The 18,814-nt window shown below is 43.9% G+C and overlaps 1 protein-coding gene across 6 annotated transcripts in view; it reads left to right on the top strand.

The window, feature by feature from the left end:
- Positions 1–399: 399 nt before the first annotated feature.
- Positions 400–18,814, top strand: part of ATP11C (ATPase phospholipid transporting 11C) — an 83,430-nt gene continuing 65,015 nt past the window's right edge. For 2 of the 6 annotated variants that reach the window (XM_019521346.1, XM_019521347.1), the window contains exons 1-3: positions 400–473; positions 11,284–11,403; positions 16,885–16,974. In XM_019521346.1, the coding sequence (XP_019376891.1) occupies positions 423–473; positions 11,284–11,403; positions 16,885–16,974 (261 nt within the window). In that variant the 5' untranslated portion in view covers positions 400–422. Of the gene's footprint in view, positions 474–8,630; positions 9,392–11,283; positions 11,404–16,884; positions 16,975–18,814 lie in introns of those variants that run through there. The other 4 variants (XM_019521342.1, XM_019521345.1, XM_019521344.1 and 1 more) reach the window with 3 other exon arrangements.

Here is an 18,814-nt window from a genome sequence, read left to right as displayed (position 1 = left end):
ACCCTCCCTATTGCTTCTGGTTGAAATCGCACTAGGAGTGTGAGCATGAATGTAGGTGAAAGGATATTTGCTTAAAAATCCAGCTTTGCTTTCAATCAGGGCATTGGATTTCAGGCTTTCAATTAAAACCTGTCCTGGAAAGAGTCTTCCAATGAAAATGAGCAACTTTTGTGCCCGTCCCCTTCTTCCCCCAATGAACAACGACTCCCTGCACAAAGGTATTTGTTCTCGGTGAACACGCTCCAGGACAAACCACACTGACCTTTGCTTAGCTGCTCATGGTTTTCTTTTGATTCTGTTGGTTGCAGTATTTTAGAAACCCATGTTTTGCATCCTGGGGGGTTTTTTATGTTTTCTTAAACGCCTGCTCAGTATAAAAGATAGATTGTATTGATTTTGATTTTTTTTTTTTTTTTAAAGCAATGGAATTCCCTTTAGACCAGGAAATGTGGCTAAAATCATGGTCCTTGTGGGTAAGCACAGTGTGTTCAGTTATGAAATCAGGAAACATTTTGCAGAAGAGTTGCAGATGCTTTCGTGAATAGTAGCTAACGGCAAGCAGTTGCATTAAAGTGATTCAAGCATTACGATAAAGTATGTCAGGGTGACAGTTATACTGAACCAGCCAGACAGGCTGGCGTTTGAACCCTGCCTTAGACATTTTGATCTTTTGTTTGTTTTTTTGGGGGGGTTAATTATAACTCAAATGATCTTTTCCTGTCACTTTTGATAACTGGAAACATATGCAGTGAATATGTTTTTGGGTGGGTTTTTTTGTTTGTTTGTTTTTTGCCTTTAGTGGCTTTTTTATTATATAAGTTGTAAAGTAAATAAACTTTTCAGCTACTTCCATTGATCCGTGGAACAATATAGCAGTGGCTAGACTTCATACTATTGTTTCGTGAGACCTAAGATGAATAGGATGATATAAACTTCCTTATGGCTTTTGCATATATTAAGTACAAGCTGTGATTTTTTTTTTTTTTTTCCTTTAAATTGGGCAAGCTTTGTAGTTCTGTCCTCTATAGTTAGTTTTATCAGATAACCCTAAAAAAAAATCCATAATAGGTCTTTGATCCTTTTCCAGGACTCCTCTTGGTATCTGCCTCAGGGGAGGGAAGTGGTGTACTAAAGTGAATGTAGAGGTTTTCTGTGTTGATGAGTTGGATTGTTTTTGTTTCTCTTCCCCATGAGGTCATTATTTTTGCATTAAAATGTTTAGTAGCCTTTTGGCTACTTTTACTATGATGTCTGGCGAGATTTGGGCTCCACTGTTAGGTACTGGATGTACTGTATATCTTATAGGGTAGGAACTGTGTTTAATGTCTAAATTACTGTTTCCTAATCATTGAAAGATCTTCCAGCTTTGCTCATGGCTTTGGGAAGTTAAAAAAAAAAAAAAAAAAAATTGCCCCGGGGGCAGGGAAAGGTGGTCAGATCTGAGGATTGAATACAGATCGCCTGTCTGAGGTCAGTGCTTTAGCTCATGATATCAGAACAGCTCCTTTTTTTCCATTTCTTAAGCATAAAATCTTTGTCATCAGCAACCGCGTGTTATCATTTGCCTTAAGAAACCCACAGATGTCTTTAAACTATTGAAAAAAAAATACTGATATGGCATTTTGGTGTTCAGTGAACCTTCCTTTCACTGTCTCAGCAGCTTGCAAGTATTTTGTTTGTTTGTTTGTTTGTTTTTGCAATTTAAGCACTGGTTACTTTAAATAGTAAATCCAATTCCTGCATTTCCTTCACATCAGAATCATTGCTTCTTGCCGAAATGGGGACTTGGAAAGCAGCAGTGATCGTCTTCTAAAGTAATTTTGTTTTGAAGTTTAGGAATCTGGTATCAGGCTATGCAGCCTGACCTAAAATGCTTGTGCTTTTTTATCTTGATTTGTACACAATCCAGATTGTGGGCAGGAAAAAACGAGCAAATTACAGTGAGCGAAAAGCCAGCGAGGTCTTACCAGGGCATCAGCTGTTCCATAACTGCTCATGTGTTTTATGCTTATCCTGGAGTAAGCTGTAGAAACTTTACCCCTCAGTAAAACAGGGCTAAAGTACTGTCATTCAGCTTCTTTTTACTGTCCCTGTACAAGGGATATGAATGTGTTCATGGTCCGTTCCTGTGGTCCCACTGCCAGGATAAATTCCTGCCCTTTTTACCTTGCTGTAATTTCTTTCTTTGTCCATACCTCCTGATGTGTTATAGCAACAATGCTCTTGCGGTGTTATAATAGATACAGCTGAGCATTGCAATGTTTAAATCAGTGAAGAGGGTAGGTGTGACGTTGGTTTAAGAAACGGGATTTATACGTGTGCGTGCCTGAGTTTGAAAACACACCTTTCTCGGAGGTGAGTTTTGAACTTCAGTTTTGCAAAAAGTCTTCTAAACAGCCCATGTCCCTTTATATCTATTTAAACATCCAGTGGAGAGAAGCTGCTTAGAATACAATTTGCATTTGTTCCTAGGACCACGTCTTTCAAAAGAGCCCTTTCTCCTCTAAACGTCATTTGGATGGCTTGGTTGAAAGTGGACCAGCCACCGGCCTTATTCATCTTTTGGTGTGAACTGAAGACTTCTGAATTGATAGGCTATTTTGAACAGGCTTAGGAGATGCGACCATTGCTTGGTAATGTAGCTAAAATAGGGTCCAAACTTTTGCTTCCTGTTTCACCCATTGCTTCATCGACTTGTGCTTATGCATCACAGGGCTGCAATTCATTTGGGTTGAGAGAGGATTATAAACGGTGCAAGTATAACTTAAGCGGCTGCTTTCTTTCTTCTTTGTCCTTGTGTGAAGTTTTGGTCCTTCTTTTACCTGACAGGTAAGGGAGTGGTAGGGGTGTGATCGAGGGCAATGGAAACTTGGTGGCAACTGCTGAGTTTATTACAAGCCATCTCAAGGAACATAGTTTTGACAGCCTTGGGGTGGGGGTTCATAAAGCATCTCGGACAGGTTTTTCTGACTCCTGCAAATTCGTATAACTGCACCCAAGCTATATGGGCCTGCATGGAGTTTGCATCTTATTTCTGTTCCCCTTGTTAACCAGATGCAGTTTCCTCACTGGTATGCTGCATAGCAGATGGAAACAGCAAGAAAGTGAAGAGAATAACCCGCATAAACTGATGGTGGTTGTGTGGGATGGGAAGGACAGGCCACCAACCTCCACTTATATGGAGATGGGACGTGTATGGACTGGAGGAGGCAGCTATGGCACTCAAAGCGAGTACAGCTCCTAATGCCCTGGCGCTGTGTTCACAAGATGTTTGTGAAAGAACTTTTGCAGTGCTGGAAACTCAATTTAAAATTCTGCTCCCATCAAAAATGTTGCCCAGCTGCACCGAAGGGAACCCAGTGCCTTGCTGGGAGATGCCGCTCGATGGCTCATGCAGGTCAGTTGGAAGATCTTCAGCTGCAACAGGAATAAGTCTCAGTAACCTAAAGTTTAGAAGCAGAGATTGACCAGCTGTGCAAAAGCCCAGTGGGGGGCCAGGATGGACCCGCAGGGCACTTCCAGGTAAAGCAGACACAATGCCAGGCCCACCTACATGGCACAAGTACCTTGCTCCATCCTTCAGCTATGAGGTGCCATAGATCTTGGAGCTGGGATGCTTGGGCACGAGCCCAGCGTCGGTGCATGGCAAGCATCCCTACTGGAACAGCTCTGTATGCTGGCTTCTGATGCAGGTCTTTCAGAGAGGGATGTCTTCTAGCGGGCCAAGTGGGAATGAGCATAGCGTGCTTTTATTCCATAGCGTTTCAGCCCCAAGCTTCCTGCTGGGCATGAAGTAGCAAGGAATGGCCAGCCCATGGCATTGCCCCCGCTCTGGATCGTTGTGCTTTGACACTCGGGGAAGCAAGCTGTGGTCTGCCTGGGCAAGCTGAATTGCTGGAGAAATATCTTGCAGGGAAGCCTTATTTTCTGCCCATTTGTACAAATGCCCTGCTTCTTGCCAAGGAGAACAACAAGGAGGCTTGTAAGAGAGGGGAAAACCCAGTTGCATGATTTTAAATAATCTTTTTGACATGCCAGACTCTAAATACCAGAAGAGCCTTGTACCAAGGAGCAATATGGTGCTGCTTTACAGAAACTCCCTGGGCATAACACAGTGCTCATCCAGGGGAAAAAGCAGCCAGTTCCCCCTCCGATGGCTGGAGAAACACTGGAATCCGTGGTGAGTTATATTTCCTTTTTGAGGTTTCTATACCGAAAGCTGAATCTCAAATGCAGTGGAAAAAAATCTCTCAATCCTTATTACAGTAATCTACATGCTTCATACATTGCTCACAGAAACAGCAGCCTTTCCCTACGTCTGCTTTTTAAGTCTCTGTTAAGAGCACTAGAGTTGAGGTTTCATTATTAAGATTTAGCGCGTCTCTATTAGTAACCTGTAGTGCCTTGTGGAAAACAATGAGCTATTTAGTATACTTGTCACAATAATAGCTTTCAACTGCCTTGCAAAATATAGGTGGCGTTGTCAGGGCATGCATTTACCTACTTATTAATGGGAAACGCTGGGTTATTTGCAGTAAATTCCCTAGTTGTTTGTGTGATTTTTGGTGTTGAAATACCTTGGGGACCAGGTGCCTTAGAATTTCCTGGGGTAGCTAGCAAAGAATTGCAAAAGACTTAGCAAGTGGAAATAGCAGGACAAACGGGGCTGGGGAGAAGTCTGGTTAGCCCCTGCGGGCATTTTCTTCCTAGTGGCACATTTTGTACAAAGCCAGAACTTCGTCCTTGTTGCTGGTGTAGGTGAAAAAAAAATAGGAGGGGTGGAGGGCAGCACAAAATCTGAAATGAAAGAATCCACACAGACATGAAGATTAAATGATTTGAGCAAAGCAGCAGTTAGAGAGCAGCAGGTCTGGGTCTTCAGCAGAGCGCCGATGGCCTGGCTTCCAGTTCTGCATCTTGAAGAACTCTGCGCTCCCTCAGGTGAGGGAGTGTGCTTGTGACGTGAAAGTCCCCGGCTGTTTCATAACACTTTGTAAAACGGATTGGCTTTTTTTTTTCTGTTTGTGACTGGGGAAGATCCGAACGTCTACACGTTTAAGGTGACGCCCCAGAGGAAACTATCGCTTCCTCTGTCTTGAATGAGAGCGGAGCTTGCAAACCACATGGAGCCTCGGGTCCCTGCCAGCCGGTGACTTCAGAGGGATCGCAGGACATGGTATGCTTCTCACCGCTCTTGCCAGGCATAGCTGGTATTGTGGGGACAGTGGATGGCTCTGCTTGTCCCAGGGGGATCTCAGGTTTGTGCCACTTGTCTCACTGGGGCAGCAGGTGTGTTTGTGGCATTTTCTTTCTGGCCTTATTTTCAGTTCATAAAGCAGGCTCTTTCCTCTCTGGCTGAGCCATCGCAGTCGTGGTGTGCACGGAAAGGATATCTGGCCACCGTGGGTTGTGCTGGACACGACTGTATTGCAGCAGGCGTGCAATGTGCAGGCGGGTGACATGCTTTGGGGCAGAGGAGGAGATATTTTTATGAGAGTTCGTAAAGGGGCTGTTGCTGCTGTTAAAAAGGCAGGTGCTGATTATTTTGTGCTGCTGTAAACGCCTTCTGCTCTTGGGGTCGGACTCTAGGGTCGGGATGGATATTGCTGGAGCGTGCTTTGTAGCATCCATCCATCTCGCTTTCATCTGCGCCTCTGCCAAGGTGTAAGGGTGCACCTTCCCAGATGTCCCCAGCTCCCAGCATCCTTGTAACGTGGAAGGATCCCATCCCTCCCCACTGCTAGTAGCTCAAAGGAGGCTGCAGGCAGCCGAGTGGTTGATGCCCAGTGAGGGCATCTTTCCCCACATATGGGATCCTACAGGGGTATTGTGGGGGAGGTGGCTATAATGGAGGGTGTCCAATGTGCTTCTACTATTTGGATAACAAATTGAAGCTGCTTTGCTCCTTTCCATGGTGGAGCACAGCAAGGAGGAGACTGAGGCAGGAGCACAAGGATGGGTCCCTTACAGCAAATGTGCAGACTGAGACCGTCTACAGAGCTCTTGTGCTTTGTTGGGATGGGGAGTCGGACCCATGCCGCTTTGTTGGCTTAGGTTTCAGTCGGGGTCTGCTGAACTGCTGCTGCTCAGTTTATACACGTGCCTAGGGTTGTGTGTTTTGGGTTTTTTTATAATTTTTTTTTTTTTTCGTTTTGGCCAGTCTTTAAGGCCTTAACTCATACCAGATCCTTAGCATGCTTTCCTCCAAGTGCAGCCAGGCCTTGCATGCATTCAGGTTTTGCAACTGAGTCCCTTCCCTGAAAGGCGTGTTGGACCAGAGTACACGAGCTATGGACGTGCACCATGGGGATGCTGGGTACATGACGGGTGTTGAGCATTTTGCCCTTTTGGCACCTCATGCCAGCTGGGTTTCAAAGCAAACAACTTGGGAAAAATATGGAGAAGGATGACAGGAGTTAGCGTAGTACCCTGTAATGCTGTATTAACCCATCGGCCTGTTCGTTCTTTTGGAAAAAAAGCAGCTAGACACCTCCTTTTTTTAAAAAAAAAGAATGAATGCTTTGTTTCTGGAAACCTCAGTGGGATCTGTGATTACAAAGTGGGCTAGGCAGTTTGAAATCATCTAATGGGGCCAAAGCCTTCTGCAGGGTCAGGCTCACCTCCGCCATTCAGACCCAGTCATCACATCAGTGCCCATGCAAAGAAACAATTTTAATTTCCTTTTGTCAGACTGCTGGGAGCAGAAAGCTTTTCTTCCTGTCTTGGTTTTAGTTGGAGCTTCTCCAGGTCATGCGTGTTGCTGCTTCCTGCTCCTTCTTATTGCAGAAAAAGCATTTGCAAGCGAAGACTCTTGCTTTTTTTGACTGTAGCAGAATTGCAGTTGCCTTGTCCAGGCTCTCCAATGGAAGTAGCATCAAGTACCAAGATGGGAAGAGCTACTCTCTGAGATCTTGTGAACTAATAACATCATTTCTTCCTTCACGCTCCTGGAAGCAGAAAAGCCAGATCATATGGTATCAAATTTCTTGGTCTAGCCTGAAATTTTTGTTCCATAAAAGTAGCCTGAAGGCACGGCACTTGAAAGCGATGGCAGCCTAACTTTGCAAGTATTTGTGGCTTTTTAACTTTTGCAAATCATTGCTTCTCGTTAGTCAGGGATATTGAGAATCAAATGTCCGAAGCCAGTGCAAATATTCAACTCATCAGTGTGATGCGAAGGCAGCGGTTTCCCCATTCAAATGAAAGAGTTTGCAGGCTACTGGTTATTGTGATCCCACGTATCATATACGTTTGTGTCTGGAATATAGCTGTATTTATGATCAGGTATTCATCTGTTGTCAAATGTATAGTAAAAGCCACTTTCCCCTCTAAGGTATAAGAATTATTCAAATTAATGTTACTCCTCTCACTGACTACACATTCAGGCTCCTCATCTGTTATATATTATTTTCAACACGTTCTCTACTGGATTAGGAAGATTTATATATAGTTACATAATTTCTCTGCAGCGTCTGTAAAGATAGGGCGCTTCGGCAGGGCTTTTTGGCGCTTTTAGTCAATCAGCTATTAGATAAAAGCACCAGAAAAAGCCCCATTAAAGTACCCAGTTTTTAGAGATGTCTGGCGAGCCAAATTGAACTAACATGCTGCCTCTTCTGGGCATGCCCAGGGCTTGGCGCAGGAACACGTGTTTAAAGTAAAGCACCATTTTTTTTTGTTCTTTTAGGCCTGCAAGCGCCTGTATACTGAGATTGTGGAATACAAGTGTCGCCTTCTGATTTAGGTTAATTCACCAGGGCATTATGGTAAACCCGCCAAAGTCTTGTTTCATCACAAGACCATCCACATGCAGCTGTGCTAGACTCACTCTTGTGTTTCAGTTTCCATCCTGACTGATTCTGAATTAACTGGAAGTTAACATGGAAGTTAATTCAGACACATGCCGGGAAGCTGGGTGGTTGGTTATAGATACCCCTTCTGGGGTTTTTGTCTCAGCAGGAGGTACGTGGCTTTAGGTTTGACACGTTTATATGCCCGAAGGATGGCAAATGTTCACGTAACGTTGGGAAGGCCAGTGTGTGCACAAGTATTTAAACATGCAAATGAGGATGGTTTGACTTGCTGTGCGCAGATATCGTCACTAGACACATGGGGATCATCAAAATCGAAGAGGAGTGCGGACACTTTTCTAGGAAAGAGTGCATCTTATCTGACTTAAATAAGACACTCTGGGTTTGTGTCCCGACAGGGTCCAGACTGAGGATCTAAAGGACCATTGCAATGCAGGTAGTAAGTAGTGCTAAGACTTTGCTGGAATTTGTGAGTGCTTCGCCCTTCTGAAATGCATGCTGCTTGTATGTATATGCCTAATGCAAGTTTTTTAGAGCCCTGGGAAAACTTTGGACTGAAATCTTTTTAAATAAAACATGTTGATATCTGTAGTAAACAGCATAGAAGACTTTTGAAGGAAATCAATGCAGTCTCCCTGCATCTTTGCTATGACAGTAGCTCAGACCTGAAAGCTAAACCTGTTGCAAGAGCTTCTCAGAAAAAGTGTGTTTGACTTCAGGACAAAAACCTCTTTTCCCTAAAGTTTCCTTTGGCTTTTTGTTGGGGGGGGAGGAGTCGGTGTTGGCATGTTTTGTGTATGAGAAAGGGAGAGAGAGAAAATCTGACAGGTCTATTTTAACTAGAAGGACAGAAATTCTTTCCGCGCTCGATCGGCATCTTGGACATGCTATAAATACTCTCCTTCCTGTTGTTCTCTTATCATTTCTATGATTGCTGTCAGCACAGGGGCTGTCATTAAGGTTTGACCCTAGTTTACTTGTAGCATCTCATTCTAATAAAACGATGTCCGTCCCTTGTGCCCGCCCGGTGCTAGGTTTCATTGCTTAAGGGCTTAATACCCCAGTGTAGAAGTCCATGCAGCCCCACCACCATCCCCACTAAAATGTAAGGATTTGGCTGGAAGGGGTGCTGCTGTGTGCCTTAGCCATCGGTCCAACTTGCATGCTCAGGCTGGTTTTGCTGGGCGAAACATCCCCTTGTCCAGGAGCACGGTGTGGCTAGCAGTAAAGGAGCAAGTATTTGAACCTGTATGACGGGGACCTGAGGTGCGGGCGTAGGAGAGCGGAGCTGGCCATGGAAGAGAGCAAAGAAGCGATAGCCGCCTTGCCAACCCCAGCCACTGACAAAACTATACGCTGGGCCTCAAAATGGCCTTTAAAAGCACAAGGATCTTCCCCCCACCCCCTTTTAATTCAAATCTGTTGACTTGCTTTCTGTTTGTTTGAGTCTTTAGAGTTGACAATTCAAGCTTTTTCTCTGCGACCATGAAGGCTAGAAGGTAACTTTAAAAAAACAAAACGCCAAAGCTGAGAATCACAGGAGTCCAGGAGCTGGGACTTTAAGAGAAATACCCGATATGGTGAGATTTGTGCTGAGACGGCAAGCATCTGCAGTGCACCAAGAGGATTAATTCTGGCTAGATTTGCCCTCTGCTCTCCTGTTGCATCTTGTGTTACTGAATATAATCCCCTCCCAAGCAGGAGGTGGTCCGAATTGTGATGAAGGTATTTTCTCTGCCTGCCACAGAATACCTTCCTGGCTTCTACCTTTGAGGGCTGGCAACGGTATTTTTTATCTGCCAAAACTTATTTTGAAGGCTGAGAGCTGCTTCCCAAAAACCTTCTTAATAAAACCTTTCTTTTGAAATGCTGAATGTTCCTCTTGCGTCTTTTTTTCCTGTGCTTGTTGCCCAACTAAAATATTTTTGAGCGTTTAATTATGTTTCTTCCGCCTGTGATGGTTCGTTTTCCTGATGCTCTTATAACATTGGCCGGACTGTGCTTCTATTGTTTGTCTCAGGCGCACTTTGCATGCAACTTTGCATTGCATGATGGAAAGTTTATCTGCCTCGGTATTTTATTTTATTTAAACTTGAAAAACAGCAGAACTTGGATCTTGATTCAAAATGTCCTAGTTTGCCTGAACAGGTTGGGTTGGGATTTCCAGTGTGGGGAGTGGGGTGGAAGAGGAATTTGATGCCAAAACCAGGAGAAGGTGCTGTTTTCTCTAGTCATGTTGCAGTTCCCTGGGGTTAATTGAAAGATTTATCGCGCAAGGGACCCCGCATGTTTAAAGTTATCCCTTTTTGTAGTATCTACATAATAAAGGAAGAAGCAGTAGATATGCATGTGTCAGGCATGGATACAGAACTAGGAATAAGCCCTGTGGAAGCAGATGAAATAGAGGATAAGGACTAGGTTTTTAAAAACTACTGGAAACCTAAAGATACTACCCTTCTTCATCCTCAGTAAATAGGGTGAGCACCCTCACATTTACGGTAGGGTAAGAGCATGCAAGTAAGTAAGCAGATGTGTTGTATGTTCACACTCTTGCTTACCCACAGGTAATTAGCGCTCAAACTTTAAGAGGGAAAAACTATATTAATGCCCACATCCCCCAAAAAAGACGACTTTCCCCCCCTTTAAATATTGTCAAGCTTGTGTTTTAGCTAGGTGTCCAAAGATTAACAAAAAAGAAACAAATGGAAGAGCCAAACAAATTCTTAGAAATGAGAGAGGGGGTTTCAAAGTCTAGGTCAACTTGCCCCAACGTCAGAAGCTCAACAGCCTTGCCAGCTCTCATGATCTTTGGCGTTGTTCCTGAAGTTTAGGCTTCGGGAATGTGAAAAACTTTCATTCATACATATGGATATAGATAAATACAAATATGTATAAAAGAAAGAGCTAAGTTTTTCACAGTCCTGAAATGTAGACAACACCAAAACTTACGAGAGTTGGCAACACTGGCTCAATATAGTTCACAGTAGGGAGCCTTGGCCAGTGGCTGGCAACACCCTCCAGATATATTTTCCCCACCTCCCATCAAGCAAAAGGTGGAAAGTTTCTTATTAACAGATGTTCTGGCAGCTGGAGCAGGTGGGAACTCTCATATTTGGGAGATGCCAGCCACTAACAGTAGATACTGAGGCAAGTCTTGCGTCCATATAGTAGGGCATCTGCCGTGGACCACATCAATACATAGGTAAAGCTTCAGCTGCCACTTCCAGATGTAGCCTTTATTGTACTTGGAGGGAGCAGCCATCTCTTGCCCAGCATAAAAGTGCCAAGCGTGTAGAAAATGAACTTGTGTACTGCGTTCCTTCCACTAAAACCTGTAACGAGGAGGCGGCCAGGAGCATGAGAGTTAAGAAACCATCCCCATGGGCTAAGTGTAGACCCCTGGGCACACACATGCAGGCATGTATGTTTTAAGCCAGCGGCTTTATTTGCTTTCCTGTGTTGTCTCTAACAGTGTGCTGGGGAAGAGAAACGAGTTGGTACACGAACCGTCTTAGTTGGCCACCGCCCCGTGTCTGAAACGGATGCTTATGTTGCGCAGAAATTTTGCGACAACAGAATCGTCTCCTCCAAGGTAAGTCTTTGCTGGCGAGTGTGGGGTCATTTAATCTGCTGGAAAGTGTACGTATTCCTTTCTGTGTTCAATCTTGTCTCGTTTCATCTTCCCTCGCGGCCTTCTGAAATCTCCAACCTCATCCGACCAGGTTCGAGTAGCTGAAATTCTTCTTTGCAGGAAGAATGTGCTGCAGCGTTCAGTGCTGTGCTGAAGTGACTACTTTAATTACATAAGCTTTAATTAGCACAGCTGTTAATCTAAAAAGGCGTCGAGTAGTAGTTGAAAATGGCATGCCTTGCATTTGTCACGACAACTCCTCTCTGATGCTTGTGTAGCTGGTGCCCGACATGTTGGTGATGAGCCGTTACGGTCCACGCTGGAGTTTGATGTAAAATTCTCCACTGACATTCGTGAGATGGGGGATTGACTAGGGCTCTAATAGGTGCATATGGGTCTGCTCCTGCTCCAACCTCCCCCATAATTTTCCCCCTGCCACCCTTCTTCGGAGGTTTTATTTATGCTTTTATTGGCACAATCCAAACCTGTGCCAATTATAAATCTGTATGTCACCAAAACTCCAGTTCAGACTGACTTCCTTGCTCATGCTTACCGCAGGTGCACCCATGGGAATATGACCCAATAGCAAAGTGCCTGGAGCTCTTCTATGTACATTTTCTGGGTTTAGGGAATTAAAAGATAACGGATATGGTGAGAGATCATCACCGACTTACCCTATTTACTATGGGAAGTAGTTTGGAGGGGTATTTTTAAAATAGGCAGATAACAATTGTCTTGTGATTTTATTATTTTGTGGTTTGTTTGTTTTTTATTTTCCTATGCGGGACTAAAATAACTTGCTAGAGTGCATGCTCTAACTCTTAGCCTTTCCTTTGGATAACAGGGGAAACGTGGCTGTTCAATTAAAATAACCGTTGTTTATTTTGGAACATTTGGCACGATGAAACTTCTCTTCCTTTGGTTTGGCCTTGGCTTGTCTTGAAGCTATTTGCAGCTTCACCTTTCTTTCTGTAAAGCTGTTTCACACCTGGAAAAATGTTTTTAAATGTCAAAAAAAAGTGTCAGTAGCATTGTCAAGATAGCTGCATGAATGTACATCCCACTTGATACTAAGGTGATTTTGGAGCCACCCAGGACATCTTTGAAAACATTAGTCATGCTGTACTTAAGATCCTTCCTGAACAGTTGAGATCTCTCTCTTCATTTTGATGTCCTCTGGCTGTGTATACTTATGCCAGAATTGCTTTTTGTCCTAGAGGCCAGCTGCAGCAGTTCTGACTTAGGTAAAGACCCCATTGATTTTTACCAGGTGTCCTTTTTTTTTTTTCTTCCTTTTGCATAAAGTATGCAACCCTGGGCCTTCAGGGAATATTTGTTTGTGGGTTTTGTCTTGAGGGTAAGTAACTAAATTATTTTAACACTCCATTTTCTGTAGTAACTTATGGTGTGTGTGTGTTTTTTCTCTCGCCTCATTTTTACATACATTTTGTAATTGTGTTCATCTTTATTTGGTAAATGCGACTCTTCTCAGTCTGTTTAAGATTAAGACACGATGAAATCAGGTCTTCGCGTTGTGTTTGCTACTTGCTTGCAAATAACATTAATGATTATCGGTAGAAACTTGGGGAAAGGGCCTCAATAATTCAAGAGCACAGCAAGATCAAACATTTACCTGGCTTTGTTTCATACACTTACTTTTAAAATCCATATCATTTTTTCCCAAAAGAATGATTCAGTGACCTTCACCCCTCCTTACCCTTTAAAAATTGCCAGACCTCTAGTTGCACGTGCGACAGCTTTCTAAGAGCAAATATGGATGCCATTACTCTTTCTTTTTAAAATAAAAAGCAGTGAACAAAGAATGTTATTTTAAGATTGTAAAGATTTAACTTCAGCAGCAGTGAGCAACTTCTCATTATTTGGCTGACCTGTTTTGATGCATCCAGATGCAACTTCTGGAGTTGTTTATGGACACACAACCCATGCATCCTCCTCCCTTTTTTGATCAGATGGGAGTAATTAATTTTACTGCAGAGCTAACTGATTAACTCCTCAGTAAGTGTCTCACCATCTACACATACCACCCTATTAGGCCTTAGTCAGCTAATAAACTCTGCTGTAGATAGTGCTTGTAAATACAAATACTAACCTACGGTGGAGTTTCTTTAGTGCACAGTAGCACATGTGTAGACACTTGTACCCTAGCCAGCCCCTCTGCAGCACATTGAGCCACGTCAGAGCAAACTGGGGCTGGCAAGCTGACCCGCCTCCCCCATATCCCGGGACCCCCTGACAGCCGGGGCTGCTCTGACCCAGGTCAACGTGCTGTGGTCTCAGGCACACGTTTGAATGTGGTGTCAAATATTGTGCCAGAGTTTACTGCTGTGTATTAATTGCACATGGACACACCCAGGGAATGCTTTCCACCAGTTCATTAATTGGTGGGAAGGTCCTAGATTTGAAGTGTAGAAGCTGGGATGTGGAATTATAGCACATGCTGTAGTTTAAATGTAATGGGCCGATTATGTTAAGTCAAAAGCACTACAAGGACTTGAATTTGCATCTGGCAGGTAGCTGAAGAGTCCCTCAGTGGGCAAGATGAACAGAGCCACGGACTTAGCCCCATAGCCTTAGTTTAAAAGTTGCTTTGTTTTCTTACTGGCATCTCTTTCATTGTTTAGTTCAAGTCCAATAGTGGCACTAATATTTTACTCTGAATTTAGCATTAAAAGGCTGCCTCATGTAGCTCCTAAATGCACAGATAGCCCTATTGATCTTTAATGGGCCCCTTCCAAAAGGTGAATGTTTCAAATGCCAAACCTATGACATTTGCCTTTTAATAAACGAGCAAGGGATAAATCTCCTTCACAGTTGTCACTGAAGGGCCCAAGACGTGCCGAGGAGATGAGCCAGCCTTCCAGGATTTGCACAAGCCCGGTGGTGAAGTGGTGCAACTTGTTTGGGGAAACTTGAGCTTCCAAAAGGTGGTTCTGGCTTGTCTCAGCCCCGAAGGCTCACAAGATGCAACACACCCACATTGCATTGCTGATGATAACTTTTTCCCCCAATACTGAGAGGCTGCTCTTGCAAGCATATTGCTTTTCACACTTGGGAGGAGCTCAGATAACAGAAGTGCCTCATTATCCCTCTCCAAACCCCTCCTTATGCCTCTCTTTGTTGCAGTGTCCACAAAAAAAGTAGAGAGAGACCCTGGCAGTGGTTGATAAAACCTTTTACACACTTAAGTTACAGGCTGTCTGGGAGAGTGGGTACTGATTGTATAGGACTTAGCACGGTGTCTTCTGGTCCATGCAGAGGACTTTGAGGTGTTGCAGGAATAGAAATAACAGGGTTAATAAGTAACAGACTGATTTTTATGCTGTAGATTGGCACTGCCCTGGGGTGTGGAAACAGGAATTTTTCCCCGGGGGGTGGCAGCTGGGCAGGGAGCCCGAGCCCACAGTGGGCAGCCCACACCCAGCCCCAATGCTCACTCCGCTCTGGCCATGCTGCCCATGGGAGATGCAGAGCCAGCCTCCTCTGCTCAGCTGCAGCAGCTGCTGCCTACCGCAGGTGGGAGCTGAGGCTCGAGCACTGCTGGGGGGGCAGGGGGCTGTGGACCAGGGTCCCTGGCCCCATAACCCTGGCAGCTGGGGAAGTAAGGGGCTCTGGCAGGGATGGGGGGCAGCTGATGGGAAGTGAGGGGCAACGGCACGGGCAGGGCACCAGCATATCAGGTCTGCTCAGCACCGCAAAGCAGTGGGGAGGGACAGCCATAGCTGTACCTGTGTCCTGGTGCGTGAAGGGGTAGGGGGAGCTCTGATTGTCCATGATAAAAAAAAAAAAAAACCCAACAAAACCCCAAATCAAAAGCCAAAATGTATAGGTATTTAGAATGTATTTTATTATAGTGAATGAGGCACTGGTAGGCTTCCAAATTGCTTTAAAATACATCAATAAAACATTGTGTTCAATGGATACCTCTGTCTAGATATAGAGATAGTGGTGTTTCATTTCAATTGTGGAAAAATGTGGATTTTGCAGTTTTCAGTTGGAGGATTTTTAGTTATTTTTATCAGAGTATTTGTGACTTTTAAACAGAGAAAACCGAGATCCCTGTTGATAACCTTGGATTCACAGTCAGGAAGCAAAACCATTCATTTCCTGGTTGGGGGTGTATAGACCCATCTATTTAAAGTCAGACCATGGGATTAATGGGGCCACAGTCCTACCATATTGCAGGTTTTTTATAGAGCACTTGCTTGTTGGCATCATATTTGCTTTAGACGGAATGAAAGCAAATAGATGGCCCTTATTGCCCGTCAGGGGACCATATGCTTTGCTTGACATCAGGGCTCGGGTTATGTGAAGATGGATAAAAGGCAGCATGTAGCTCAGAGCTTGGGTTTTGTTTTTCCCCTGACGTTGAAGATGCAGTTTGCGGGCTGCTCCAGTCTGCGGCACGAGAGGTGCACTGCAGATGCTTTTAACTGCTTCGCTGCTGATTCTTTTAACAAGTGTCCAGCTGAGGTCCTCATCCTACATGCCCGTGGTCCAAAAGTCCCAGTAGCTCTCTACTTAGCTACTAGCATCTTAGATCTTCTTCAGCCTCCTTGCCCTCCAGCACAGGTCCAGTGAGGAGCTAATTTCTGCTAACTGGATAGCAATACTGTCTTGGGACTTCAGAAAAGAGTTTGGGAATGTTGTCCATGCATACATGTCTGTGAGCGGCTGTGTTAAATAAGCTGTTCCTTGAACAAATCCAGAATTGACACTGCCGGGAAGCCAACCTCCACTGGGAAGCCAACCTACAAAGCATCTTTGGGCTTACACACCACTCTGCCTTCCTAATACTGAGATGTTCTAGCGGCTGAACTGGTCCCAGCACAATTTAGAAAGCCCAGTGGACTGTCATGATAGGAGACATGGGACCTCGATTACACTAGGTCTCTGTATTAGGGCAAGCAGTAAGGCTTGCAAGTAAGATTACAAGCAGTTAATTTGCAAGGAAGAAGATTTCTTGGGGTCAGATCAGCTCCTTGGTTCTGTGTTCATACAGCAGCCAACCACCCCGTGTCCCTTGTTCTGGGATGCTTGTGAATATAGCTGCTATGGCGGTAGCCACGGTAGAAACTCGCAGCTGGTGTGTCACTGGAGTTTGTTGCTGGTTTCTGAATGAGTTCAGTAGCAAAAGAATAAATTTCCCGGGCTAAATATATCCCGAGGGTAACTTGGTGGAATTACAGCTGGGATATATCCACGCAATGCAAAAACTCCAGCTTTGAAGATGAAATCTCATTTCCTAGAAAACATCCAGACATACGTTCCCATTCTTTACCTTTTGACCCGAGGATAAACACAGCTTCCTGGCACAGTTCTCTCCCTCGGTGTTAGTTTATTGACTTGCAAAACGTCTCCGTGCTGCTATTTGTTTCGCTTACCCAGCTGTTCTTTTCTTTTTCTTTTTTTCTCACCCTGCAGTACACTGTCTGGAATTTTCTCCCGAAGAATCTTTTTGAGCAGTTTAGAAGAATTGCCAACTTTTATTTCCTTATCATCTTCCTTGTTCAGGTAAGGGCAATTTCAGCAGAACCGCTGGCAAACCTGGGGGATGTTTTTTTTGTTGGTTTGTTTTAAACTGGTTGTTCAAAGCTGCAATCACGATCTGATCGAGCAATGAGACTTGAGATGGTTTTGGTGCTTGTGAATCTCTTTAATCGCTAGCTCTATTATGTCTCCGGCACATACACATTCAAAATGCAATAGCTAGTAAAGCAGGCAGACCTATCTGAGAACATCTGGTGAAGATGGTTGATAAAATTTAAGGGGCCTGTGTATTTCTCCCTCTCCTGGTGATAATCCATTATTAGGACTTAAAAAAACCAACATAATTTACATCAGTTAAAATCAGTTGTACAAAATTCAGCCCATTCATCTAATAAATGAAATCTCTCCACAAGACAGCAGTCTGCAGTAAAGGTGACCTTCAGTGGGGTTCTATTAATACCTTGGTATATCATTTTTATTGATATACACTGCATCTTTAAAAAGCCAGATGCCCTATCGATGACTACAAAATATAATTTTCTCCATCAGGCTCAAAATCTCAGTGACTGCTGCAGAAATAGGTAATCGCAGACTGTTTCTAATGTTGCTGATCTTAAAGGGTGAGAATCACTCCCGAGGTCCTCTCCATTTGATTTCATTGGCATTATTCCAGTTTTTCCAGGAGTGAATCTGCCCAGTGTCTTGTACTCTCAATAGTGCTCTCAAACCAGGATGTTTCTCTTAGTCTCACCTAGTTTGAAACCACAGATTTACTTCTTGTCTGCTGTCCTGGAGCGTGGATTGTGGGACTGTAGGGAAAATTTTGTTTTGTCACCTAAACAAGTGGCAATTTGCTGCCGTTCCTTTGGAGTTTTGGTGCTAACCCAATTTAGACCTTTTAGAGACCTCACTCATTCATTTGATTGCTTGCAGCGAATGCTTGTTTTTATTCTAGGTGCCGTGAAGTAAGGAAACCCTCCACACACTCCATCAGAGACTAAGACCCTGACAGCATTAATAGACTTGCTGCCAAGGCACAGACAAGGCCCAGGCACTGCTCAGTCTGGACTGCTGAAGTTTTCACTCTACTTTAAGCAAGCTCTCAGGGTAGTGCTGTTCATGTAAAGCACCAGGGTATTACCTTGATGAATGCCATTTATAGCCAAAATGCCTGGTGTTGACCAAGTTAAGCACTTAATAATTTGAGTTAATGGACTTTCTGCAAGTGCTTCTCTGAAAGTTAAGTGCTCAGCAACACTGAATGTTGCTGGGTTTTTTTTTTTTTTTTAAGTATTCAGCAAACTCTGTCTTCAGACGTGCCTAGAAATTGTACGTTGAACTGTTATAGGGCCTAATTCAGCTCCTTTTTGAGATCCAGTATCCAAATGCTCATTTGCTTCAATGGCTTTGGGTGGTTACTTTTTTTGATGTCCATGGCACGAACATATTACATAGTGGATTAAAAGTTACAGCAATAAAAACGCATTCACTAGGTCCGTTTGCTGAACCGTTGGATAGATAGTGGCACCAAGGAAGCAAATGAAATCTTGCAGTGCACCACTGGTTTGGATAAATAGAGTCACGACCTTTTAACAGAAATGGAGACAGGAAGAAAATAGACCATTTAGAAAAGATCAGAGATGAGAAATATCTTTTGCTTGACAAAGAGAATGGTCCATGGGTTTCTGGACCATACTATTTAGTTTGGTAAAAGACATCAAATAAAGCAAAACCTTCAGATCTTAGCCAGACTCTGACACTTGGAAATGAATCCAAATTACATTGCTGATATCCTGGCCAATATCCAGATGCAGTTTGATTTATCTGCTGCTGATTGAATCCTTGTTGTAAAGGAAAGTCTGAT

This window comes from Gavialis gangeticus, unplaced genomic scaffold, assembly GCF_001723915.1.
Source record: "Gavialis gangeticus isolate Ggan-Ray unplaced genomic scaffold, GavGan_comp1, whole genome shotgun sequence".
NCBI classification, from domain to species: Eukaryota; Metazoa; Chordata; order Crocodylia; family Gavialidae; genus Gavialis; species Gavialis gangeticus.
The sequence above is the reverse complement of the archived record's forward strand: the minus strand, read 5'-3'. Positions and strand labels throughout refer to the sequence as shown.